The sequence below is a fragment of the Macaca mulatta genome, chromosome 6 (genome assembly GCF_049350105.2).
Source record: "Macaca mulatta isolate MMU2019108-1 chromosome 6, T2T-MMU8v2.0, whole genome shotgun sequence".
NCBI lineage: Eukaryota > Metazoa > Chordata > Mammalia > Primates > Cercopithecidae > Macaca > Macaca mulatta.
The window spans coordinates 142147862-142174059 of record NC_133411.1 but is presented as its reverse complement, the minus strand read 5'-3'; the positions used below and the strand labels follow the sequence as shown (position 1 = coordinate 142174059).

At 52.5% G+C, this 26198-nt stretch overlaps 1 protein-coding gene across 7 annotated transcripts in view; it reads left to right on the top strand.

Moving 5' to 3' along the window:
* FSTL4 (follistatin like 4) overlaps window positions 1–26198 on the top strand; it is a 417315-nt gene that overhangs the window by 346083 nt on the left and 45034 nt on the right. For all 7 annotated transcript variants that reach the window (XM_078005171.1, XM_028849721.2, XM_078005173.1 and 4 more), the window contains one exon: window positions 20472–20638. In XM_078005171.1, coding sequence (XP_077861297.1) covers window positions 20472–20638 — 167 coding nt within the window. The remainder of the gene's footprint in view (window positions 1–20471; window positions 20639–26198) is intronic.

Genomic DNA, 26198 nt, shown 5'->3' with positions numbered 1-26198 from the left:
CTGCACCTCCTCCTCCCAGACCCCATCTCCTCCCTTTTCTTCCCCTATCCCCAGAACCTGTTGAATCAACATCACCCAGTTTTTCCTACTACTGTTCCTCCTCCTGGGAAAAGTGGTTCTGAGACATGGGATCAGGAAGACTCCAGGTGTGGAGACACAGCACAGGAGCCCACCCTGCCCAGCTGGCAGGCCAGACTCTCCACCTGTGTGATTTTGGGGACCTCTGTGCTCTCAGAAGGCACTGGGGGCAGCAGCACACGCATCCCTTTCTGGTTCCCATGGGGGCGATCCAGAAACATCAGGACCCTCCCAAAGCTGAGGACACCGAGTGAGGAGCCAGGGACAAAGGGGAAGCTGTGGTCACAGCTCCAGACCTCCACTGCCCAGGCTTCCCTCTGAGCAGGGCAGCAGAGGCTGCTTCAGCTGCTGCAGGCTGACCAAGAGGGGGTCCTAGGCCTGATCCAGCTTTCCCAGCTCCCAGGACACCAGGCAAGCAGAGGACAGGTGTGGAGACACAGGTGTCCTTTACCATCTGCTGCCACGGACTCCACCACTCCTTAGTCAGCGAGGGACTGGGCAGATCTAGGCAGCTGCCTCACCTGCCTCTCACAGAGGGACAGAGGCATCCCGAAGCCCAGGTTCTGCTGAAATGCAGCGATTTGCTCCACAGCATTCCTGGCTCACGCCTTCTCTCCGAGCCCATGGGGACAGCAGCCCTGGGGAAGGGTGGAGAGGCAGGAGCCGGGCATAGCCTTGGCCTCAGCCGGGAGAGAGCCAAGCCTCCTTCCGAACCACATGCATTTTCATAGGCAGATTTCACTGACAACTGCCCTGCATGTACAGGGAGCTCATTAAACCAGAGTGTTGTTTCAGGACAGCACAAAGCTGTTCTGCCCACAACTTCCTAATCCGTCTGTAGAAGCTGCCAGGAGAAAGGAAACTCATTTTCAGCTCCCAAGGTCAGGACCTTGAAAATAGTCAGCAGCCACGTTGGGTGTGCGTGCTGTGGTCTGTGTACCCTGGGTTTGCCCACAGGGGCCCCCACACCTGGGCTCTGCTCTCTGCATGCACAGAGCTGTCTGGCCAGTGCTGGCTAGGCTCACGGTGTCCAGAGAGGGAATCATGGGAGTGCTCGGGCTCAGGCGGTGGGATTCGGGGCTGCCAGCTGTGTAGTCATGGTGCGCTCACGCTTAGCGAGGGCTCAGGCACTCCATTGTGGGCCTGGGTGGGGACAAGATGACCAGGACGTGTAGGGCTGCCACCAGCCTCTAGGGAGAGTACATTTTGGTTGGAGCCATTCGACAATCCCCCATCATGTAGGTGGTAGGCTGTGAAGTCCCAACCGCTCAGCACAGCAAAATGAGGCCCCTGAGAGAGGGCCCCTACCTCGGTGCTGGGCAGCATGCCCGGTGCATCAGCTGAGCTCAGTGCAGCCCCCGTGTGTCATCTGTGTAGCCCCTGAGGCCTTCCCCTCACCCACAAGTGTACCTCATGACTGGGGGTGTGAGGTGCCTGCTGTGGGGCGTGGAAAACCAGGGTGCCAGGACCCCTGCCCCTCTCCCTGCTGCCTGCCATGGCCCAAGCATCTTGAGACCCTCACTGCTCCTCAGCCTTCCTTTGCCCTTCAGTGCATACAGTACCCGTTTTCCTCCTCCTCTCCAGTTGGCAAGCATGGCTCCTTCACTCAGCTAATGTCTGTTGGGGTTGGCTGAGCACCAGGCCCCGTGCAAGGCACTGAGGAGGTGTGGAAGCCAGGCAGAGATCGTTCCTGCCACTCAACCACACCTACCCCTCACCCCACCCTGTGTGCCCCACCAGGTGCTGCTTTCTCAGCTGATGCCTCCCCATGCCTCCCATTTACCTGGCCTCCACAGAACGTGGCACAAAACCCAGCTCAGGGCACCCTGATAGGCTGTGATCCTAACACGAGGTGCGAGAGGAAGGTGTGAGTGAGGGGCTGCCAGGGAAGACTCAAGAAGGTGCTAAGCCAGCTCACACTTGAGGTCTCCAGGCTGTCCCAGGTGTCAGGGTGCATGTCCAGGACATGGCCTGCAAGCAGGAGCCCTTTGGAGAGCCTCTGCCTGTGGCTATGGGAGTGGAGGAGAGGCCAAGCTGAAAGGCTTGGGAAGCAGAAGGTGCTCAGACTCAAGGACTGGAGGGCAGGACCTGAAGGAGCCAGAAAGGATGATGAGGCTGGGTCTGGGAAGGCGGAACTGGTTGGGGAGATGAAGGAGGGATGGGAAGGATGATGAGGCTGAGCCTGGGAAAGTGGAACTGGCAGGGGAGATAAGGGAGGGATGGGACAAGTCACCCAGGGTGGATGTCCTGTGGACATAGAGGACAAGGTCCAACAGAGCTAGGCTGGCCCAGCTGGGAATGTCAGGGGTCAGACTGCTGTGGCTTTTCTCAGAGGCCACCCGGGGATGGCTCCCAGCAGAAACTCATCTCCAGGGTATGGTGAGCAGCTGCGTGGATGGATACATTTCACACTGGTGACTGCTTTCCAATCACGCCGTATTTGTTTTCCCCAAGAGGGCCATGTTGGGATCTGAAACAGTAACTCTGCCCTCCTGAAGCACCCCGGATTTAGCAGAAGGAGCCAGTGGCCACCGATGGCTCCCGGGGCTTTATGGGGACTGCTGGGCTGGCCCCTGGGCTGCAGACAGGCCGTGCTGTGCAGCATCTGTGGAGCTGAGGGCAAGTGGAGGCTTCCTGGTGTCAGGATCATTTTCCCACCCCAGATAGTTTGGATGCTTGTCCCCTCCAAATCTCATGTTGAAATGAGATGCCCAGTGTTGGAGGTGGGGCCGGGTGGGAGGTGACTGAGTCATGGGGGCGGACCCCTCATGAATGGCCAAGCACTATCCCCTTGGTGATAAGTGAGTTCTCAGTTCACGGGAGAGCTGGTTGTTGAAAGGAGACTGGCTCTTCCTCCTCTCTGTCTTGCTCTCACTCTCTCTTCACCTTCCCCACGAACATAAGCTTGCTGAGGCCTCACCAGAAGCCAAGACGATGCTGGTGCTATGCTTGTATAGCCTGCAGAACCGTGAGCCAATTAAGCCTTTTTTCTTTATATATTACCCAGCCTTAGATATTTCTTTATAGCAATGCAAGAACGGACTGATAGACCACCCTAGCCTTCTCAAGACCTCTGCAGATGAAGGCTCAGGTGGACCTGGAGAGGTTGGGGGAGACCAAAAACAGCCGGGACCTGGGAGGGGAACACACCTGGTTGCCGTCAGTTGATCTTTCCTGAGCACGAGTGAGTTTCTCAGAACCCTTTCCTTCTTGATGGGCCAGAGTGGAGAAGGGGAGGTGAGACTGAGAGGGGCCCTCTTGGCACAGTTGGGGTTACGGGTGGGCTGAAAGGACCACCTCATAAGGGCACTCCTGGCAGCCAGATGTCAGCACAAAGCAGGGTACATGGGTGAAACTGGGGTTTCCAGGGATAGAGAAGGAGGGAGCAGGGCAGTGCTAGCCATGGGGTATCTGTGTGGTTTCTTTATGTGATTCATGTTTATAAAGGAGCCACAGTCTCGCCTCCCAAGAACCCAGAGGATGGTTTTATCCCAAACACTTCTGAGGCTTTTGAACCTGAATGTGATCCAGTTTTTACAATGTGCAAAAGAGAAACTGAGCTCAACATGGGCTGTAGACCTCATGATGCAGGAGCTATTTGTTAGGATGCAGACTTCTGCTCAGGCTGTGCGTGTGGCCCCTCCACCCAGGGCACTGGGACCCCTGCAGTGGCCCTGCCTGTGTGAGCCTGTTCAGTTCTAACAGTGAAATCATCAGCACCACAACCGCAAACAAACCACACGAGATCAAGAGAAATCAGTCTTCTGTTGCCGGGGAGTATAAATGGGGCAAGGGACAGTCGCGACAGCACTTATTCCTGGGGGCTTCCCCTGCCCCCTCCCTAGCCTGGCTGGGTGGGTTGTGGGAGAATGAGCAGAGGCACCATGTCTAAGTCTTAAATCACCTTTCACTAACTTGTTAGCTATGTGAGGTTGAGATCCAGATTTTTTTCCTTGAATTTATCATTGTCCCCCTCTCCCTCCAACCCGAGTGCATTGAAATGGGGTCCTAAGAAGAAAAAAGTGAGCTGGAATCCCCCCCGGGGCACTGGTCCTGCCACAGTACCTCTCTGGACCTCCGCTTTCACATCCCCACATGGACAGGCCTGTCAGTGGCATCAGGTCCAGGATGACCAGCCCTGCAGGGATGCTGGGGGAGGGGCAACCTGTGGAGCATCTACCAGCCTGTGGGTCCCTAGTGGGAGGGGGAGTGACTCCCCTGCATTCAGAGTACAGGCCAATTCTCCAAAATCCAGCCCACCACATGGCAAATTGTCAAAAGATGCTTTTTCAAACATTTAGTTTCACCCCTACCTTTGTGATCATTGAAATTTATTTTTGTGGGTTTGTGTCCTGCTCCACCCCTGCCCCAGCGGCCCCAGACAGGCATCCTCACTGGATGCAGGGCAGTCACCACACCTGTGCCACCTCCAGAGGCAGGGTGGGGTAAGGGCAGGGCAGAGGTGTCACTAAAGCCTGGAACTTTCACACTGACTTTCGGCTGCCCAGTTTGAGTTGAGACGACCTGGGCGTATTTGCATAGTTCTGAGCTCCTCTGTGAGGTGGTGCCCTCCCTGGTGGCCAGCGATGGGGGAAGGCCCAGGACATTTGGAGAGTGGCTGGCAGTTCCACTTGTGTCTAGCTCAGTGTGAGTTGTGGGAGATGAGGCTGGAAACCAGGTGCTAGCAGGCCTTCAGTGCCAGGCAGAGGAGCCCGCTCCCTCCGAGACAATGTGGGGGAAGGGGCCTAGGAGGTGGTGCCACACAGACCCACCCCATGGTCAGCATTCCCAGGGAAGAGGCCACCTCCTGCCACCAAATGCTGAGGTCCCTACTGGAAGCAGCACAGAAGGGATGAAGAGAAAAGTGTGGCTTCAGAGGAGTGGGAGGGTACCTGGCTGTAATTTTTAAGATGGGGAGAGTAGATGAGATTTTGGTTCATTCATCCCTAAAATGGACCGTTCACTCAGCCAGCTGGCAGCCTCTGCCTGTGCCTCCTAAAGCAAGTGCCACATCAGGGCTGCTGAGAAGCAATTTGCCATGGGTCAAGATGTGGAGATTTCCAAACTGACAGATGGCGGAGGAGTCTTTGGAGAGGAAACAGGAGGCATTTTTCTTACCAAGACCTGTCCTTGGACAAAGCATACATGGCATGATAGGGTTCTCACTGAAAGATAATTTAAAGAACCTACTCAAGACGAAGAGAGAGAGAAACGTCCCATATAAGGGAAAGAGATTTCTCACATCCCAGTACTTTAAAACTTTGCTGCCACGCCTCTGCCTAACACAGAAAAGGTTTTGGCAAAGGCAAAGGAATTGGTTTTATGTCACAGTGATAACGGTGGTGACACCCACTCTTCTGAGTCTCCCTCCCAGTCAGCTGCCTGCACTGAGACCCGCCACCACCAGGAGCGGCAGGTGGGCCAGCCAAGCCTGGTGTCTGCGGGAGAGTTGATAGCCACACCCCTGGGCAAGGTTTGGCCTTGTCCAGCTCAGATGAGGAATGACAGGCGGCCTCCTCAGAGTGTAACCACCAAGACATGGGTGAGTTAGGACAGGGACGTATCCACACAGGCGATCTCCCCTGCCTAGGGCAGGGCAGTGGGTGGGCAGCCACTCCCAACACACGAAAGATAAGTATTTATTTTAAGGGTGTGCAAGCCACATTTTCCTTGCTAGCATCGTGGTTATTAATATATAGCACAGTTCTCAACAGTGCCACTATTGATATTTGGAGCCGTTTAATTCTTTGTCATGGAGACTGTTCTGTGCATTTTGGGCTGTTCCACAGCATCCTCAGGCTGTGTCCACCAGATGCCAGTAAGAAACCACCCCCTCCCCCAAGTTGCGACAACCAAAAATACCTCCAGTCTTTACCAAATGTCTCTTGAGAAAACTTGCTTTGTGTTGAGAAGCACTAATGTATACCAAATGGGTTTTACCCAATCTTTCCACCATTGGGTCCAGTTTCCCACATCCCCATTATACTCCAGGCTCTGCCCACCTTCTATCACACTGCACAAGGTCTCTGCCCCATCAGAGGCTGGGCCACCACTCAGGCTCCATGCCCCTGCCTCACCCACTCAGAGACTTTTCTTCTGAAATTCTCCCTCGCTATCCGATCACTCCCACTAGCATACAAACACAACACCTTAAAAACGTAACAACCCACTCTCCTTGACCTTCTGTCTACCATCCCGTTTCTCTGCTCTGCGTCATGACAAAACCCTTCTAAAGAATGCCTCTTCACCTTCTCACCTCCCGTTCTCTGTCCAACCCATTCCAAAGATGGCTTCACTCCCCAGGGCTTTAATGAAACATGAGAGGCCCCAAATGGCCTCTGTGTTGCCAAGCGCATGGCCAAATCTCACTCCTCATCCACCTGGAGCTCTCGGCCACACTGGGCACAAGTGACCCACACCCTCCTTGGCCCTTCCTTCTGCAGCCCTACCCTCCTCACTGGCCCCTGCCCATCCGCTCACCTCTAAACACTGGGGGTCCCAGAAACTGCACCCTTAGATCTCTCCTCACTCCACACTCTCTCCCCAGGGATCTCATGTGATCCTGTGTTTCTAAGTATTACTTATGCATCAATGAATTTCAAGGTTGCATGCCTAGCCTAGGCCAGTCTCCTGAGCCCCAAACTCCCATATCCAACTGATTACCCCCTCAGCCCACCTCCCATGGTTAAAGACAGAACCCTGCATCTCAGCTGAAATGTCTATCCTAACCCTCAGTCTTTCAGCAAATGGAACCATCACCCACACAGTTTTTCAGGCCAAAAACCCAGTGTTCATTCTGGATTCCTCCCTTTCCCTCAATCTCCCCATCCAGTCAAGCCTGTTGGCCCCTCTTCCAGCAGGTGGCCCGATCAGTCCGCCCCCAGCACCTGCTCTCAGAGCCATGCTCGGTCCGGAGCGCCATGCCTGGGTGGCAGCCTCCTCTATCATCCACCCCCCAACACCCAAACCAATAGAGTGCTGTCCAACACCCTCACCCCTCCCTCCCTCCTGACAGAACCTGTTTGCCCACCTCCCCCCACAGCCACCAACGTCCTGGTGCCAGTCAGGGTGGTTTTGCCACAGTTGTTTAGGAGTGATGTGGCACAGATCTGGCCAATGAACCTGAGGGGAAGTCGGCTGGGAAGTTTTGGGAGAAGTTTCTTTGTTTTGTGAACTTAAAAAAAAAAATCACACAAGTGTCAATTTAGAAAAGGAGACTTTCTTTCCTATAAAGGATTACAGCCTGCAAGGTGGCCATCCCGCGGGCTGGGCAGTGCAGAAAAGACCAGAGACAGGCGTTTAGAAGAAGGGGTTGGGGTTGGAGCTTTATGCTGAATGTGGTTGGCCAAGTAGACATATTCTACAGGTTACGGGAGGAGCTGTGGATATTTAGGAAGGTGGTCCTGGTGCATGTGTATGTATGTACAAACATGCATGTAACATATGACCCATTTTCACTTTGGGGTGGAAAATTAACATTTAACTCTATTACAGTTAGGCTCCATAGGTGAAAGGGTCTTTTCAGGATGTGAAGGCACTCAAGTGTGCAGCCTGTGTAAACCAGCCAGGATCAGTCCAGGGGCAGTGGTCTTCTTATCAGGAGAAGGTCACTGAAATCAGTCTCTTGTCCAGTCGAAGCTGTAGTTGTGACTTGCGGAACAGGGGCTGGGGCAGTGAGTCGGCCTCCAGGGGAGCTGCAGTTGTTCCAGCATTGCTTATCTCAAGGCCAGAGCTTGTTTAGCCACTGGAGGAAAGGAAAAGCCTCGTGGCAGGTAGAGCGCAGTTTATTCAAGCATAGGGGTGCGAGACTTAACCCTTGCCTGGCATGGCTTTGTGTCCCATTTATAATTTGGTATTTTATTACCACAAGAGTCTGTTCTGGCACTGGGTTTTGTTTGTTTTTGTTTTGTTTTGTTTTGTTTTGTTTTCTTTTTTGAGACTGGATCTCACTCTGCTGTTGCCCAGGTTGGAGTCCAGTGGCGCAATCTCAGCTCACTACAACCTGCACCTTCTGGGCTCAAGCGATCCTCCCACCTCAGCCTCCTGAGTAGTCTGGGACTACAGGCACTCACCACCATGCCCAGCTAATTATTTGTATTTTTTGTAGAGGTGGAGTTTCGTCATGCTGCCCAGGCAGGCCTTAAACTCCTGAGCTCAAGTGATCTGCCTGCCTCAGCCTCCCAAAGTGCTAGGATTACAGGTACGTGCTACCACGTCCAGCTAATTTTTGTATTTTTAGTAGAGACGGAGTTTCACCATGTTGGCCAGGCTGGTCTCAAACTCCTGACCTCAATGATCCACCCACCTCAGCCTCCCAAAGTGCTGGGATTCCAGGCATGAGCACCGCGCCTGGCCTGTCACTCTCATGAGCTCTGTTTTAACATGAATGCTGGTCCATTGTTGTGTCTAAACTGCAAAACAGAGTGGATATAACAAGGCATGTCCAACCTTTGTTACCTTCATGGCTGGGAACTCAGTTTTTAAGAGTTTTCTGGGGTCCTCTTGGCTAAGAGGGGGTCCATTCATTTGGTGGGTATCTTAGGATTTTATTTTTGTTTATAGTTCTTAAAACTCACATCCTCTCCACCAGATGTGTACCTACCTGTGATGCCTCCACCTGTTTGTAGGCCTCCCAGTAACCCCGACGGGCATCAAGGCAGCGTACTGAGGACTGCAGGGCAGAAAAGAGAGAGCCTGAGGCTTTGGTCACATTCTGGAACCATGGAATTCACCTGCCCAGAAAACATGCACTGGGGCCTTCTCGTGATGGAGATAGTCGAATTTCCGAATTAGCCAGCCCCATTTCCAGTCAGGATTTTCTGTTAATGCAGCTGAAGACCATCTCAACCAATACACAGATGGTCTTTAAAGGTGTAAATCAGACCATTTTAGTATCCTGCATAGAATCCTACAACAGCTTGTAAGAAAATCAAACATAGACTCCTCACCAGACCACAGGCCCCGCCAGCCCTCCCAACATCTCCAGCCTCCTTTCTTACCACTGCACTCAGAGGGCTTCCTTACTCCACGTCTCCGCTTTCTGCTCGTGCCCGCAGTGTCATCAGTTGGAGAGGGATGAGGCTTTTCCAAACCCCGCTCCTGAACCCCTCTGCCAAAGTCTAAACCAGGCCATCAGGGGCCAGTGCCCCTGCCCTTCCAACAATTGGGCTCAGCTGAACTCCCTACCCAGGTTACTAAATATTCAGCAAACAAGCTGTAAGAGCTTCTCAGGTGAGCCCTGAAACCAGGATACCAGGAGTCTCCCATAGTGAGGAGCAGAGTCTGATCACAGCTCCTCCTGGACCAGGAGGTAGAGGACGGAGGTCCCTGGGAGCCATGCGTAGAGAGGGGCTAGGAGGCTGTGAGCAATGTTTCCTTTACAAAAAGAAGGCAGCAGGAGCCCCGTGGTCCCTGGGAGCAGCAGAGCTGATAGCTGGCACAGGAACCCCTCATCAGGAGTTCATCAGCACCATGGCACACTCGGGAAATTGGAATCAAAAACAAATACACTGATGTAAACTGTTCAAAATGGTCTGCAGATGCCTGTTTACAAAACACAGCCATGACTGAGCGTTCTCAGGAGACTGGATAATTAAACAGAAAACAAGTTATATTTATTCATGTTCTTTCAGGACGCAGTGGCTTCTCCCCTTCCTGCATGTGAAGCACAGTCCCCCATTTGGAGAGGGCACAGCCTGTGCTGTGGGGTGGAAATGGTGAAGGGATGCAGTAGGGGAGGCTCTGTGTCTGCCTCCTGCTGCTGGAGCGGCCCGCCGTACACAGTCCAACCCCAGGAAACTTGGGAGGACAGGGACCCGGATGATAAAGACTTGCATCTATTCTGCTTCCTTAGAGGAGGGTTTTTAATAACAAGAATGCCACAGTTTAGAAATCATCGTCAAATCACATTCACTGGAGGAGGCCAAGAAAGTGATCCCAAATTACATTTCAAATCAAATGCCTTGGGAGGGTTAGGGGGTTATCATCAAGACAAAGATGGGACCTCAAGGTTGTGTGGGGTCCCTGGACCTCCCCTCCCAGCCTGCTTCATCACAGGAAATCACACCATATTATGCAAGAGGATCAAGTCAGGAACACGGGAGTCATTCCTGACACTCTCTTTTCTCCCCACCCCATACAAACTATTTCCCAGCCCTGTCCCTTCCTCTTCATCTCCACAGTCACCACCCGTCTCTCTCCTGAACCACCACCTTGGCCTCCTAAATGGTCCCCCTGCATTTTTTTCGTCTCTCCCACCAGTCCGTTATTCACACAACAGCCACAGCGTCCTTCAGCATGCAAATCATGTCACATCCCTGATGGACTTAAAATCCTGATTGTGAGCCGAGATCGCACCGCTGCACTCCAGCCTGGGTGACAGAGCGAGACTCCTAAAAAAAAAAGAAATCCTTCTGATCACTTTTCATTCCCTTAAATTAAAGTCATCAGTCCTTACCTTGCTCTGCCCACTCCAACTGGCTATTTCCTGCCCCTGACCGCATCTGTGCCACATGCCCTTGCCTTGTGCCCTGTGTTTCAGCCGCACCGGTCTGTTTCAGCTCCCAGAGCACTCGAAGCCGCCACCCTGCCTCAAGGCTTTTGTATGGGCTGTTTTCTCTAACTAGAATATCCTTGCTCCCATTCTTGTCTTGGCTGGTTTCTTCTCATTTTAAAGATCTTCATTTAAATATTCCTTACTCAAAGAGGCTTCCCCCACCACCGCCACCACCACCACCACCTCACACACACACACATCTTCATAGCCCTCCCCTGCTACTCTCTTGGTGTTCTCTCATCTTGTTCTTTCTATCCATAATGCTTATTGTACTGTGTAATTTGTTTACACGTTCTCTGCCAGCCCATCTGAGACACCCCCTCCCCCCAGCCCTTGCTCCCTCAGGCCAGCAGTTTGGACACTGTAGCAACAGATACAGCTGTGGGGTGAAGGAGGTGTACACAGGGTATTCTGGGGATTGGAGCCAAAGTTGGATCTACTCTTGTTAGAACATTCTCAGAAGGTTCCTGACCTGGGTGACTTGGCTTCTCAAAAGTCTCTTTCCCATTTCCTTATGACTTCTTCAGTGGAAATACGTTAACTGGTATTTCTTTCCCTCCTGAGGGGGGTGTGTTATGTAATCAACACCAGCTGCTATAGATATCCCAAAATCTCAGTAGTGTAATACAGTAAAGACTGGTTTCCCATCCTCATCATGTCTGATGGGGTCAGGCAGCTCTCCCTCAACAGTGACTAGACCGTGTTCTTCACTCTCATCAAATGCATGACCACACAGCCTCCAAAGGCGGGGAGGGGAGAGCATGGATGATGACTGTGTTATCCTCCAGAGAAATAAAACCAACAGAAGATGTATATGTCTTCTATGGAACCAATAAAACATTGGCTCCTGTTGAAGCCAGTGTTTCAGTTTCAATCTGAAAGCAAGAAAAAGACCAATGTCCCAGCTCCGCAGTGAGACAGGAAGGGTTCCCTCTCACCCAGGCTCATTTCTCTATCCAGGTCTTCAACAGATTGGATGAGGCCCACCCTCACTGGGGAGGGCGATCTGCTCTACTCAGTCTACTGATTCAAATGTCAATCTCACCCAGAAATACCCTCACAGACACACCCAGAATAATGCTCAAACAAGTATCTGGGTGCCTTGTGGCCCAGTCAAGGTGACACATAAAACTAACCAAGACAATGACACAGAGGTTGTGTGGCCAGGCATGGTCACCTCCCATCACCTACCATGTCAAACCCAATGATATGGCCTCATTCTGGCTCCAAGAGAGGCCAGGAAATAGTCATGATGAGTGCACAGGAAATGGAAGATGAGCTGGCATTTGGAAACACACAGCATGGACCCCTCTTGCTAGTTAGGTAAAAACGGTTTGCTCTTCTCCACTGACTTGCTCAGGAGATTCTGGACCCAACCTTAGAGATCTGTATGAATTTTTGTAAAATCTGAGTAGCTCTGTATAATTATATAAGGTAATACATTCTTTTCTCCCTTAAGACACCAAAGTAATAGGCAGTTAAGATACTTTCCTTTTGCAAACATCTTGAGCAGAGGTATGCCCGTCATCTTTGGGTGTAGACTCGGTAGGGTGGGAGAGACTCATAGACTGGCTGAGCTGACCAAGGCTACCCCCCACACACACAGGAACCAGCGGGGGTGGAAGCGCTGGTACGCAGCACTGTGACAGCCATGCCCCTGCTGACCAGGAGGCTCTGTGCTGTCCACCTCAGCACGGACCCTTTGCTCCTTCTGATGGATGCTTCTCCTGCCTGCCACACTGTGGCACCCCATGACGCCCAGGATGGTGATGTCACAGCCCCTGGGCACTGAGTTCTGCTCTAACTTCCTCTTCGTCTGCACATAGCAGTCACATTGAGGCTTAGTTTTCCCAAAACCAAAAAGATGTATTGGCCAGAGGAGGCTAAATGGAACCCCAGAGCCCAGAGGGATGCCCAGGTAACCCTGCCCCTGCACAGGCCCCTCCTGCAAACAAGGAGGATACTACACCAGAATGGGATGTCTTGATAGCAGGACACAGGTCTGCCGGGCACACAGGGAGGGCTCTACCAAGAAAGAGGGCAACCAGGCTCTACAGGCATCACGGGCCCTTAACCTGGGGTCTGTAGACAGGTTCAGGCCTCTGCTCTCCCTCCCCACTTGACACTTGTCTTCCCTGCTAAGCCATGAGCTCCAGGTTAGCAAGCACTGGGCCTGTTTTTCTCGCCAGTATATTCCCACTGTATCCTGGCTCCTGGTACCAGCCCCATAAATAATTGTTGTCTGAGCACTACCCTGGTAGTTCACTTGCTTAAAACTGCTTATTAAGTCCCTTCTGCGTGGTAGGCATTGTATTAGGTGCTGGGGATACAACATAAATAGAACAGATATAGTCTCTGCCTTTATGCAGCTTACAAAGGTGTTTGCTCACACCAGAGAGCAGAACTTGATAACTAAACTGTAATAAAAGTTGAAGCAACACCAAGCAACATAGGCCAGTTGAAAAAGTAAATTACCCACTGACCCGCAGGTAATTAACTAGTAATTGTATTGCCATCCCCAAAATGAAGCCAGCAAGAGGGAATGACAATGGCAGGAAGATTGAATCCGGTTACACATAAGGAAACAGGAGATTTGGGACAGAGGCAAGTGCTCTCTTGTATGGCTTTGGAGCAAGTCTGGCTAATACAGAGGCACCTGTGCAGGCTAGATGCACCCTGGTGCTCTAAACAGGAATGTCAAGATGAAAGGCTTTAAGACATCCTGTCCCCAGCCTCCCATCCACAAAGATTCAGCAGTTATTTGAAAGAATCCCAGAGTGACAATCTCCAGTAGAGGGAACAGAGGAGACAAAAAGCACACCATCCCTCCCACCCGCCTTGCCCGGCCCACCAGGACATGCCAAAGCAGCTTCACTCTGTAAACACCAGCCAAAGTCACAAGGTCCAGGAGATGTTGGGATGTTGCCCTATTTGGTCAGGAGACACTGGGCATGCGCACTCCACCTTGGCTCCTCCCCTTCTCACCAACTTCACAGTGTGGCTCTGGTCACAGGGATGGGACCAGATCAATAGGCTTTGTCACTCCAATGCCACAGCTTCTTTGGTGGCACCCAGGTCACCTGAGGGGTTTGTTTCAGGGAAGCACATTAATTTAGAGGGAGAGCAATGTGGGAAGAGACTGCAGTTACAGAGCTGTGTCTAAGCGCCTGGCCTGTGCTCTCTCCAAATTGCCCTCATTCCCAAGCAGGCCCCTGAGCCTGAGTTTGCCCTCCGAGGCTCAGTCAAAAATATTGATGTGCAGGCAGGTTACTGAGCTTTTGACAGGGTTTTTTCACCAACAGCATCATTTGAAAAATGGCAAATGTCCAAGTAGGAATGTGTTCCATTAGTGTGTTTCTGACTTAAGAAAACTAACACCAGCTTGACAAGAATTTGAGAAATTTAATTTCTATCGCTACAAAGCACCAGAATCCTGTTTGAGAGGGTGCTGATGGGTTTATGAGTGTCTCATCGAGTTCAAGTCAGTGTGAGAAATAGCGCCTGAGATTAAGGGAAAGCTGTAATGGGAACTAAAACCCAATTCTCCAACAACTGAAATGTTATGGCCTCCTGCTTTCAGGAAGGATGTTGTTAGCCTGCTTATGGTAAGCCCATTAATTCCCTGTGGCCGCCCTTTGTCTCCAAGCTCCAAGACTCAGGGAGAAAGGTGAGGACGGGTGTTTGTGGCATCTCATGTCTGGAAAACCAAGGGTATGCTACTGCACTGGTTTGAAGGGTCAAGAGAGACAGGTCATGGCCTTGAGCCCACCTACTGTATGCCAGGCCTTATGCTAGACACCAGAGTACCAAACAGCCCTGCCCAGAATCCCACTGTGGGACATGCAGCCTAGCTAGTGGCCCAGGAAGCTCTGTCTTGTGCTAACCAACCCACACTGATGGGCCATCACTGCAGTGTGGCCCATGTGTTTTCATCCCAGGAGGATATCATGGGACGCCCTGAGCTTTGAGAACCCCCCAACTCCCTTGCCCTCCTCAGATTCCCTACTTACAGAGCAGCTCTCCAATGCCAGTTCTCATAGCGGGGCGTCAGTCTCTCTGTGGGCACAGACTTCCGCCCCGCAGTGCCAGACAAGCTCCCTGATGGGCTGCTCTGACCCCCAGCCCAGCCCTCTCTTTCCAAAGACACCAGCCTCTATGTGTAGACACATTCTCACCCCAGACACAGTGTCTGGCCGAGCCCTCTCTTACTGACCCCTGATCATACTCTGAGTGCTGGGCGTATCTCGTTTGGTCTTCCAGGGACCTTGGAAACCTTCCCATATAGTGGCCAATGAGCCCACAGATGGTCAGTCAACACAGGGGCATTGGAGCCACAGCCAGGGGCTGGAAGGACCACTCGTTGTCCCCTGGAGGGCTGCATGTGGCATCTTCACCTTCCTCTCATGTGACCTGGCTCCCCACCAGAGCAGAGACCAGGCCTGGGACTTCGCTGGTCCACAGCCCTGCAGATGTGGCCAGCACGGGTGAGGTTCAGATGTGTGATCACTGAACACCGACAAAAGGCCATCTCCACAAATTCCAGACCCTCGCTATCAGGATGTGAGGCTCAACAGGATGGTGGAGTTTGCTTAGCTGGGCTACATCGCCTCCCTGTGAAAGCTGCCCCCATCACTCTCCAGAGAAGGGGCAGGGTTGAGGCAGGGCTGCAGCAGCCTAGATCAGGTTTCAGTTCTGATGATTCTTACGGTCTTCACTGTATGATTGCGGCTATCTGCCCTGATCACACACGATGCCCAGGCTTCCTGATGCAGTTGTGATGGAGATGGAGGGAAGGGAGGGGGCCCTCACTGCATCCCTATGATGGTCACAGGGTGTCGATCTGCCCAGTATACCCTTTCCGTGAGACGTTTTACCCCAGCCCAAACACCTAGTCCCTGCCCCTGGAGGTGGCCACTCAGCCCAGGCCTGATGGGCCAATCAGTCCTGTACCTGCACAATATTCAATCCTCTTGCCCTCAGTGTTTGCTTCAGGGAAGAACACAGGAGCTGTATGTGGCCAATCAGAGCTCCCCCATGCTTTTTTCCAGGGCTCACAGGCAAGATTTGGTCCCTTCCTCTGGAATCCCACATACAGAAACAATGTGAGTGTGGGGCCACCAATGGACATCTTGCAACCAAGTAGAGAATGCCACTGTCAAAGGCCCTGGTTGCCTGCAACCTCTTCCACCTCCCTTGGATTTCCCATTGTGGGAACTAAACCACCTTTTTTCCCCTAAGGTATTAATAGATGAGCATTTCTGAGTGTTTCTGTTACTAAGCCTGAAAAAGTTCTGATAAATTCACCAGGACAGTCTCTTTCAATCTTCTTCACCTACTATCTGTCCAAGTGTTTGTTTACATTAAAAACTTCAGGGTCCCAGAAACATCCCATGAGGTCATCTTGGAGGTAGGGGCCAACAGTGTGAGGAGCTCAGAATGGGCAAGTAGCAGGTGCCAAGCAGGCCCACACTGAGGTCTGAAGACACAAATGCCATGGGGAGCCAGCTGGCACAGTGGTTAAAAATGTTAGAGACACAGCAGGGGCAAGACTGGGGACTGTTCTGGATTCTATGTGGTGATCTGTGGGTAATAGGCAGCCATTGGCAGCTGTTGAGCAGGGCTGAGATGTACCTTGTTCTGCCAGTGGCAACAAGAGACTTGCAGGCAGCTGGGGCAAACTGGAGGGGTGACCATGCAGGAGGCTATAGGGGGCCTGGGGTGGGGCAGGGGAGTCCTCAGAGGGTGTCAGGAGGGAAGCCTCAGTGGGACTTGGCACCCATTGGTGCTGCCGCTGGAGGTGTCACTTTTACCATCATGGGTAAGTGGGCAAAGAACAGGGGCAGATGACACTTAGGGGCAAGAAAAGATGCCGTGGGAGCACTTGCAAGACTCAGGGGGTCTCCGGGGACATCAACATAGAATAATCGGCTCCGAGGCAAAGCGAGGGGGGCCCAAGCCCTCATTGTATCCATGTCTAAACTGAGGCCCAGTGACAGGAAGGGAGCTGCCAAGGCCACTGAGCTTGTCAGTAGCAGAGCCAGGCCTTGGGGCCAGGTGGCCTGCCCTGCTCACTTGGGGCCCAGCACATGATGCTGTCTTATTTTTTACTCTCCCTGGAAGTCACCCTGGGAAGCCACTTAGTCCTACTCTTGCCACTTAGCAAGGAAGGAGGACCTGCCAGGGGGAGGCTTGTTGACCAGGAAATAACTGGGAGTGAGGGTAGAAGGAGAGGGCTCAGTAGCCTTAAATCCCTTCAGAATTGTGAAAGGAGCTGGGGAATATTGACACAAATTAAATCCAATAAAACATTCATTTAATTAAACTTTAAGTGATCCAAATATTTGCTGTTTGGTTAATATTCACGTAGCTGACAGGAGCAGAATTACGATGGTTCTATCAGTATTCACACATTCTAATTTTGCATGAGTTTTTCCTGTGCAAAGTGCACATCTTCTACATACAAATGACTGGGAATAACTCAGAGAGGATGCAGCAGCCAGTTATCCCAGCCGGCACAGGACCAGAGGGACACAGAAGGCTTCCATCTCCCACTTGGATTTTTGTTTCCTATTAGCCCCATGTTTGAGGCTCCCGCAGACCTTTTTCTAGAGCTGCTTGGAATATATAACTTTGGGGCCACATGGAGGAGGGCATACTACGTTTCACATCAGTCCCGTGTTCCAAATGAGGGGCCATGCTCCTAGCCTTGTGTCTGGAGCCCCAGGAAACCACAGCCTACCAGACTACCTCGTCTCCCTGTCTCCCACCAGCATTCCCCCTCTCTATGTACACAGAGCCCTTCTCATCTTATAACACAGTAGTTCTCAGGCCACCACAGAACCCCTGGGGATGCTTGTTAAAATCTGGATGTCCACCCAGCCCACCAGAGAGTCTGCATCAGCCTGAGGTAGAGGGGCAAGAATCTGTGTTTTAATTACCCATCCCCAGAGATATGATACAGGTGGCCGGGAAGCCACACCTGAGAAGCGGATCTCTAGGGCCCAGGGGAAGCCCTGCTGTGGCCTCCAAGCCCCTCCCTGAAGGCCCAATTGGTCTTTTCCTTCAAGTCTGACCACAGATAAGACGTGCAGGGAAAATCTAGGCTCCTTTTGTAACTAACCTGACTTCACAAGCCTCACCCCATTGGGAGAAAAACACAACTAAATGCTCAATCCATTGTAAAGATTACCGCGAGCTGACAGTTTTAACAGTCCACGTAAGTAGTGCTCTGTCTAAAAACTGCTCTGTCTCTAGCTTCCACCCCCCGCACCCCCACCCCCACCCACATCCCCCCACCCCCACCCACACCCCCCCACCCCCACCCACACCCACACCCACACCCCCCCGCCCGCCAGCCCCGGTCCCAGCTGCTCTCCCCGCTGGCTTCTGAGTGCCCAAGGAAGCAGCGTGGTGGTGCACTGCAGCCTCACTTCCCATGGCAAGGGACTCTGGGTTGCCCTGTCTGAGGTCATTCAAAGCTGAGCTCAGCCCTGGGTGTGCTCATGATCTGGGCTCACAGCCTGGTGGACTCGGGGGTCAGGAGGCTCCCCCAAGCAAGGCCCCCCACAGCCACCACTGGCCTCCATGCCCCTTGAGGCTAGGGGCACTTCCCTTTGGACCTTGGTCTGGCAGCCCAAGGCAGTTCTCAGGTGCAGAGATGATGCTGCTGAACAGCAGGGGTTCGGCCTACGTCTGGTTGCTCACCTCACAGAAAGTCCATCACGGAGTGGATGAGTATTGCCAGGGAAGAAAGACTTTAATCTCAGTGACATCAGCCTGGAAATGGGAGACTAGTCACAAATCCATCTCTCTGACTAAAGTTCAGAGTTTAGATAGCGGGGAATTAGGGAGGGGTAAGACAGGAGATGGTCAACAGGCAGCAGGTGTGTGTCTCATTGTCCGGCTGCAGTAATCTAGGAGGCCTGGTGGTTGGTTTCCTGTTAAAAGAACTCAGATAAAACAAATTGAAGTTTCTCAAGCTTCAGTTTTCTGGGAAAATTGGGCCTGTTTCCATACCAGGAGCCAAGGCGGTTCTGGCTCTGCCCAGACACATATCGTTGCCCCAGGTGGCAGGAGCAGCGGCACAAAGCCTCGTGGCCCAGGGGAGCCTCTTGGTCATCTGATGAGGAAAGGATATCTCCTCTTCTCCTGGGGGGAATGCTGAGGTCTGAGTCCTACTGACCCGCAGAGTACGGTGGGAGCTAAACCATTTTAGCACATTCTCACTCTCTTTCCCCTCTCCAAAGCCCGGGTCTTGCTACAGAGTTAGTGCCTTCTCCTGCCCTGAACAATAAGCCTCATGACTTGGAGGTGGGAGGGTAGTGAGCAGAACTTGATTTAAGGGGGAACTTGAAATGCATCACTTTAATGTTGGTAAAATACTATGCCAGTTGCGTCTGCATCCATCACTCGGTGCTTATCTTTCCTCGAGGGTTCCTTCACCGTGAGTCGCATTTTTCCTGAGTGTGATTGTCCCCTCCCCACCGGCCTGTTGGCTCTTTAACTTCTTTATTTCATTTTCTCCGTTTCTCATCCATCCATCCAACAGCACTGATGAAGCACCTAGCGTATCTGGTTCATCGTTGTGAGCCCAGGGCGGGGCCCCTCAGCATCTGTGGAGGAGGGAGGGCTTGCTGCTCAGGGTCTGACCTCAGGGCCCTGCTTTCAATTCAGCTGCGCTGCTGTGCCTTGCACCTGCGGCTGTTTTCCCTCCCTCTTCCCTCTCCCAGGGCAAGAGGGTGTGAGCACAGATGTGCTGCTGCGGGGCTGCTGCTGCCTGGCCACAGCTCACAAGCATCCCGCAGAACGACAGAGCTCAGCTCCCAACTCTGCTTTGCTCCAGTTCAGGGGGATGTATCTCTTGGGGTCCCCCAGGTCCCAATAGAGTAGTAAGCATGAATAGGGAATAGACAAAATAGTACCCACTGCTCCCAGAGCCAGCCTGCCTCCCGCAGCTCATGCCCCCTCTGGCTATTGCCCCAACCTCCCTGAGTGCACAGATTTGGAAGAAGAGCAAAAACGAGCCAGTCCCATCAGTGGCCTCTGACTCTCCCCTAAAGCCGATCCCATTTGGTCATTTGAGCAGCCTGAGTTTGATTAATTTTTTCATAAATCCTGAGAATTTCAAAAAACTTGTGATTGCAGAGAAATATCTTAGATTCTTACCATTTGCCTGAAGAATGATCAGTCCTAATGCCAGTTATCAAGTGCAAAATGGCGAGGACTAATAATTTCTGCAGCCTGAAGTATGCTTCAGAAAATTAAAAGCTACTGTGCATGGTCACAGAACAGAAATCCAAATCCAAAGTTCAGCGAGTCCTCAGACAGAAACAAACCAAAGATCAGCCAGTTCATTCCCCAGATTTCAGACAGCGCAACCTTTAAAAGTGACGCCAGATGGATGAGAAACCTGTTGGCTCACTCAGCAGACCTTGTCTGCGCTTAGCAAGGCCCAGACTCCAGTAGTCCAGGGTAGCTGTGAGCAGGATGCCGCACCCCTTCCCCCCTGGTCTCTCTGTTTGGTGGGCCCCCTGGCCTTAGCAGCCCACATTCTTGGCTTGACACAAATCTATGGCTCAGATTGTCCCCTGCACATTTACTATGGTTCTTGACCTGTTTGGACTCACACAGCCTCTTGGGCATTTGACCTAAGTCTTAGCTCATCGCCCAGCAAAAGTGTCTATCTCTACATTTAGTCAGCACATTGTAAACAATTTTCAGGGAGCCGTGGAGCCCTTCTGGGCCCCTTCCACCCAGGAAATTCATGGCTATTCACCTTGAGTTGAGACTCCACTCCCTGGGCCTGCACCTGACCGTGCCTCCTCCTTTCCCTCTGCAGAAGTGGTTCAGCTCAGCCTCGCCCCCGAGGACAGGGTCAGTGTGACCACAGTGACCGTGGGGCTGAGCACAGTGCTGACCTGCGCCGTCCGTGGAGACCTGAGGCCACCAATCATCTGGAAGCGCAATGGGCTCACCCTGAACTTCCTGGACTTGGAAGACATCAATGTAAGTCACTTGGAATGCACTCTGAGCTCAAGCGCACCTCCCTGGGAGAGTACACTGGGTAAGATGCCACAGGCAGTGGCAGGGCCGGAGAGTTTTAGTTTAACATCCCGTGTTTGGTGCTTTTCTAGCCCGTTGTCAGCTTGGCAGTATCAGAAAATCCAAGTCCCACCACAGCAGAAAATAGATGGATGGTGGCCATCAGCCTTGTAGCTATGTCTGGCTAAGGAAGAGAAGAGGGATGCGATGGGCAGGACAGGAGGCCTCTGAACGGGGCTGCATTAGCAAAGGCCTGGAGGTGACCCTGAGAATGGGCTGTGTGGGCCCGCTCACAGGGCTTAGAGGGATGGACCACAGGCCAGCAGAGAGTGCAGCAGGCTCCACAGCTGAGAGAACAGCGGGCTGGGTTACCTTAGGAGGAGGTTCTGGGCCCTAATGCTGGGTAGGCTGCAGATAGCTGCATGCAGGGAAGGGGTGGTCCTTGTGGAGGGCAGAGGTGAGCCACTGGGCTGGGTTGGCTGGAGGACAAGTGCCAGGTGCCAGATGAGAAGGTGGAGGGAAACCAGGTCAGGCCAGAGAGGACCTACCTTGGGGACGTTCGTTGCTGGGTGAGGGGACAAGGGTGTGATGAGTTAAGTGGTGCTGTGTGGAAGAAAGCAGCTGAGCTCATGCAGCCTAGTGTGGCCATCAGGGGGTACTTTTGTGCTCTAAGGAACCAGGCAGCCTCCGTTGGGGTCCCAGCATTACCCACGTCAGCTTTGTGACTTTGAGTAATTTCTTAACCTGCTGATCCTCAATGAATTAATCTATAAGAAAAACATTAGCAATACTTCCCTTCTATTGGACTTAAAGAAGTGGCATAATTCAAGGATATTTATTGGTCCAGGTTTGGCACAAGAGGTGACGTGGCTTCCCAGAAGTTCATGTGAGAAGACAGAGTGATGTCACCCATGTAGTGAGCTGCCAGGACAGCTGACAGGTCTTGGGTTACAGTAACAGGTATATAATTTTCAGGCAGAAGAGAGGGCAGCCCTAGCCTTGTTGGCACAGGACAGGGCAGCTGGTCCACAGTGGGATGCTTGCCCAGAGAAGAAAGACCCGTGGGATGAATGGTCAGTTCCTGCTAACATCTCGAAGGTGGTGGGGTAGGGGCTGGGGCAAAGGGAGCTGACCTGGGCTGTGCGACCCCATGAGTTGGACTGGCACAAGGTGCACCTCAACAGATCAGTCTGGGCCCCTTGGATGGAACCCCATTCCAGCCATCAAACCTGCCCCACCATGGAGAGAGAGCCGCCACGGGAGGGAGCCGCCACATGAGGGAGCTCCTCATCCCAAGCAGCATATGCAAGCTCAAGCAGGGACTGGGTCAGCAGTGCTGCTAGCCACAAGAGGGCAGCTAAACCCAGTGACCTTGAAGGTCCCTTCCAACTCTGAGACTTGTGGGGAGAGAGACCCAGCATGAAATGCTGCAGGAACCACCAAAGTTAGTCGTCTCCTACTCTGTAGGCCCCTTCAGCTACACCCTGGGGGTCATGGGGGAAGCAGATGGAAAGAGGGGGCCACTCTGGAGGTCCCACCCCGGGCAGCGCTGCCAGGGAGTGCCCTTTCCCTAGCCTCGTCACACTGGATGGGATGGTTTCCTTGTGATTTCCCACCACAGTGAACATAGCCAGTATCCTATACAGCTTTGAGTGTCAACGCAACACAATCCTGGTGGGTGCTTGCTGGACAGATGCTGGATGGGCAGAACCCTTCATTTTCTGGGCCTGCGATGGCGAGGGCTTGTCTGAGAACTTAACAAGAAAGAGCAGTGTCCTGTCTGTAAAGACTGGACTGTGTTGGGGTGCATGTTTGTGAGTGTGATATCCTCCACTGTACCTGCTCACAAGGTACAGTGCCAGCTTTTAAACATGTTTGGCCAGTAAAGATTGATCAGTACTGAGACAGGTCCACCTGTGTCTGTGGGAGCATTTCATGTGCATTACTTGGTGCTCCATTGAAAGACATCAGAAATAAAAGCAGAGGCAAGACTCCACTTAATGTACTTGCCATCAGTTAATTAAATTACTTTGAGTGGTTTGCCCCTCCCTCAAACATGCCTCCAGCACCAACTCAATTGCATTTCTACTTTTCACAATAAGGTTAGCAATTTGGGTAACTGTGGGTGCAACCAGAGATGAATGGCCCCTTGTTACCTCCCAGGAAACACTTGCTGCTCGTGGTTGAGTCAGTAGCCGGCAAATAGGCAGGGCCCAGTGCTTCTCAGAACCCCTACGCGCGGGAGCCGGGTAGCGCCAGCCCCGCAGGGGTCCAAGCCCGATGTGTACAAACACACAAAACACACGCACACCTCCCCTACCTGAGGGAAGGAGGCGGCACAGCTTGCTAGTGAAGGGCATGAGCCTGGGGTCTGCCACTTACTAGCTAGAACCTTGGAAAGTTACTAGTCTAGTAACCTTGACTGCTCTAAGTTCCAGTTTCCCCTTCTGTGAAATGGGGATAAATAATAGAACCAGCCTCATAGGGTTCCAGTGAGGATTAAATGAGAATATGCATGTAAGGCTCTTCACATATGGTATTCTATAAATGCTAACTATTATCACTGTCATTATCATTATTACTATTGTTGCTATCATTCATATTATTCCTGCTGCTGCTAAATAGCGTTCTCAGCATCTTGCAGCCTGAGTCCCGACCAAGCAGCCAGCAACAGCTGGGTGAGGCTCCCCGGTCAGGCAGATAGGACCTTGGCATGCCCCCGCTGCTGGCAGTGGGGACTGAAGTCTCACTGTCCACGTCAGCCTTGATTCACCCAGGGAGAGAGGCACTGACCCGCCACCTCCAGCAAATCCAGAGCAGCTTTGGGTGAGCTGTTAGACTTCTCTGAGCCTGTGGAGAAAAAGCATGACGTCCTCCTTACATGGGTGTTTTTAGGCTGAAGTGTGTCAAGGACCCAGCTCAGTGCCTGGCACACAAGAGGTGCTCCTAAGCAGTAGCCCCACTCGGGACGGTGCGGAAAGCAACCCTTGCAAGAAATCAGGCTGAAGAGGGCTAGAGCCAGGTCATCGGGATTCACTTGCATTTTCGAAGCAAGAATTAGTCAGGGGAGAACAGCCCAGGACTGCAACACTGATGCAGCAAAGATTCTGGGGTTGATGAGGCTCCCAGAGTCCCTCGGCCTGAGGTGTCTCAGCGACCGATGAAATACGGTCACCTGCATTGTAATCAGTGGTGATGCCCAAACACGCCTGCACAGGGGGAAGCTGATTGGCCTTCAAAACCCAAGGCGGGGAGATCACAGAGCACGAAGGAGTGTGGGCCTCCTGTCTTTGTCGTTTGTGTGAGACATCTTGATTGGCAACAAAATATTAATCACTTTTTCACTACTCTCTTAATGAGAAGCTTTCGTGAGCAACAAAATATTAATTTGTCTTGTCTTATCTGTTAAGAATTCTGTTAATGAATTCAGTCACAGAGCTATTATAGAATGCCATTCTAATGACACATGTAATTAAACTTTTCTGACTTGCAAACATCAAGCATGCCTTGAGCATCAGAATAATATTTGATCAGAAAGTAAATGTACCCCTCTCGCCTGGAGCCAAGTAAGAAGGAGCCAGTCAGATTCTGCAGCGAGCAATGTTGCTCTCAGAAGCACTTATGAGTCACCCAATCGCGTGTGGCCCATCCAGGTGGCGTACATGCGGAGTCATCATTTGGGTTGACTCACTTGCTAAGTGCCTGAGAGTCACAAGCTCCGTACCAGAGTATAGAACAAAGACACTGTTCGCAGCCTCCAGGGAGGCGAGGTATCTGCTAACAACTGTTCTGGGGGCCACAGAAATGGAGCCCTTCTGAATGGGGCTTCAGGAGACAGGAATAAGTGAGTAAGAAAGAAGTGTATAGGGACAGATTGGGGCTAGAACATAAAGGTCCTTGAATGTTAACATTAAGAGTCTTAGCAATTGCCCTGTGGGCAGTGGGGAAGCACAGATGCTTGATGGGGGAGTGACATGGTCAGATGTGTGTGCTGCAAGAGTCTGGAGCGCCTTTTCCAGCCTTTTGCATCCAAGAGGGAGTTCAAATAACAGAGGGCCCAGAAGTGAGGGGAGCCTTGTTGATGTTTTCCGAATCTTCCTTCTCTGTAACTTCCCCAGCAGCACACTGGAGTGCAGCAGTGCCCCAGAGTCCGCCTGGCTTCCACCCAAGGCTCCCCTGATAGAGCCTTGGCTCCATCGGGCTCAGTTCATGATGTCTTCACTTTGCCTTTTTTTTTTTTTTTTTTTTTCAAGACAGTAGGGTCTCTCTGTCACCCAGACTGGAGCACAGCGGCATGCTCCTGGCTCACTGTAGCCTCGACCTCCAGAGCTCGAGCAATCCTCCCACCTCAGCCTCCAGAGTAGCTGGGATCACAGGCATGCACCACCACACCTGGCTAATTTTTTTATTTTTTTGTAGAGAGGGCTGTTGCTATGTTGCCCAGGCTGGCCTCGAACTCCTGAGCTCAAGTGATCCTCCTGCCTCGACCTCCCAAAGTGCTGGGACTACAGGTGTGAGCCACCATACCTGGCCTTTGCCTTCTTAAGGTTGTCAGGAAGTTCAGCCTGGGCCTGGACCTGGTATGTCTCCTAAGGACACCTGAGCCACTGCCTTGCAGGAGGCTTCAGCTTTACCCCCCAGCTTGCAGGAGGGAAAACAAGTCCACCACTGAGCCGAGGCTAGAATTATGGACGAATCGTGTAAGGCCCCCAAAGACAGGTGCTCCCCAGCAGTTCAGCAGCCCAGGGCACACGCTGCAGCCCCTCATGGCAGTGACTCTCTGGATTATGACGCCGCCTTCTGTTTGTCTGATGAGAAATCAATAGTGTCTGCTCACGCTCATGTTCCCCAGAGCTAACAAGTGCAGCCTGTAATTTGTTTACTTCCTGGCCGACTGTGGGTTTCGTTACTGAAGCAGCTGTGTGTCTGGATATGCTTCTGACCTGGCCCTGTGCCCCCGCTCAGCTCAGTCCTTGAGGAGGCACAGCCCACTGCCCCTACCTCAGAAGCTAAGCGGAGGGGTGGCCACCAGCAGCACCCTGTGCTCTGCATGACCTGGGCCTGGGCCTGGCTGCCCCCAGGAGTGTGTCTGGTAGAAGGGGAGCCTTCACCCCTGGCTCCTGTTGTGGAGCCCCCACAGGAGACCCTTCCCTGGTGAGCTTCCCCTGCAGCCCCTGTCTCCTGGGGACTCAGGTCCAGGCTTTGGGGGCTGGGGTGAGACCCATCTCAGAAGCAGATCCACACGTTCCCTCCCTGCTCTGGCCCCCATTCTAGGTATTGGGAAATACCATTCTAGGTATTGGGGTTGGGAAGGATGGGGTGCTGCCTCACTTTCTGCAGAAGCAGAACATGCAAACCCATTCTGGGCCTCAGCCCTCTGCTGCTCTGACCACCCAGCCTGCACAGCGGCCACTCAGGGAGGGGTGAAGTGACTGTCCCCAAACCTAGTCTGCATGTCCTGCCTCAACAATGTCACCCGCCCTTTGTCTCATAACTGTCTTCCTCACTGTCCCTTATGATCCTG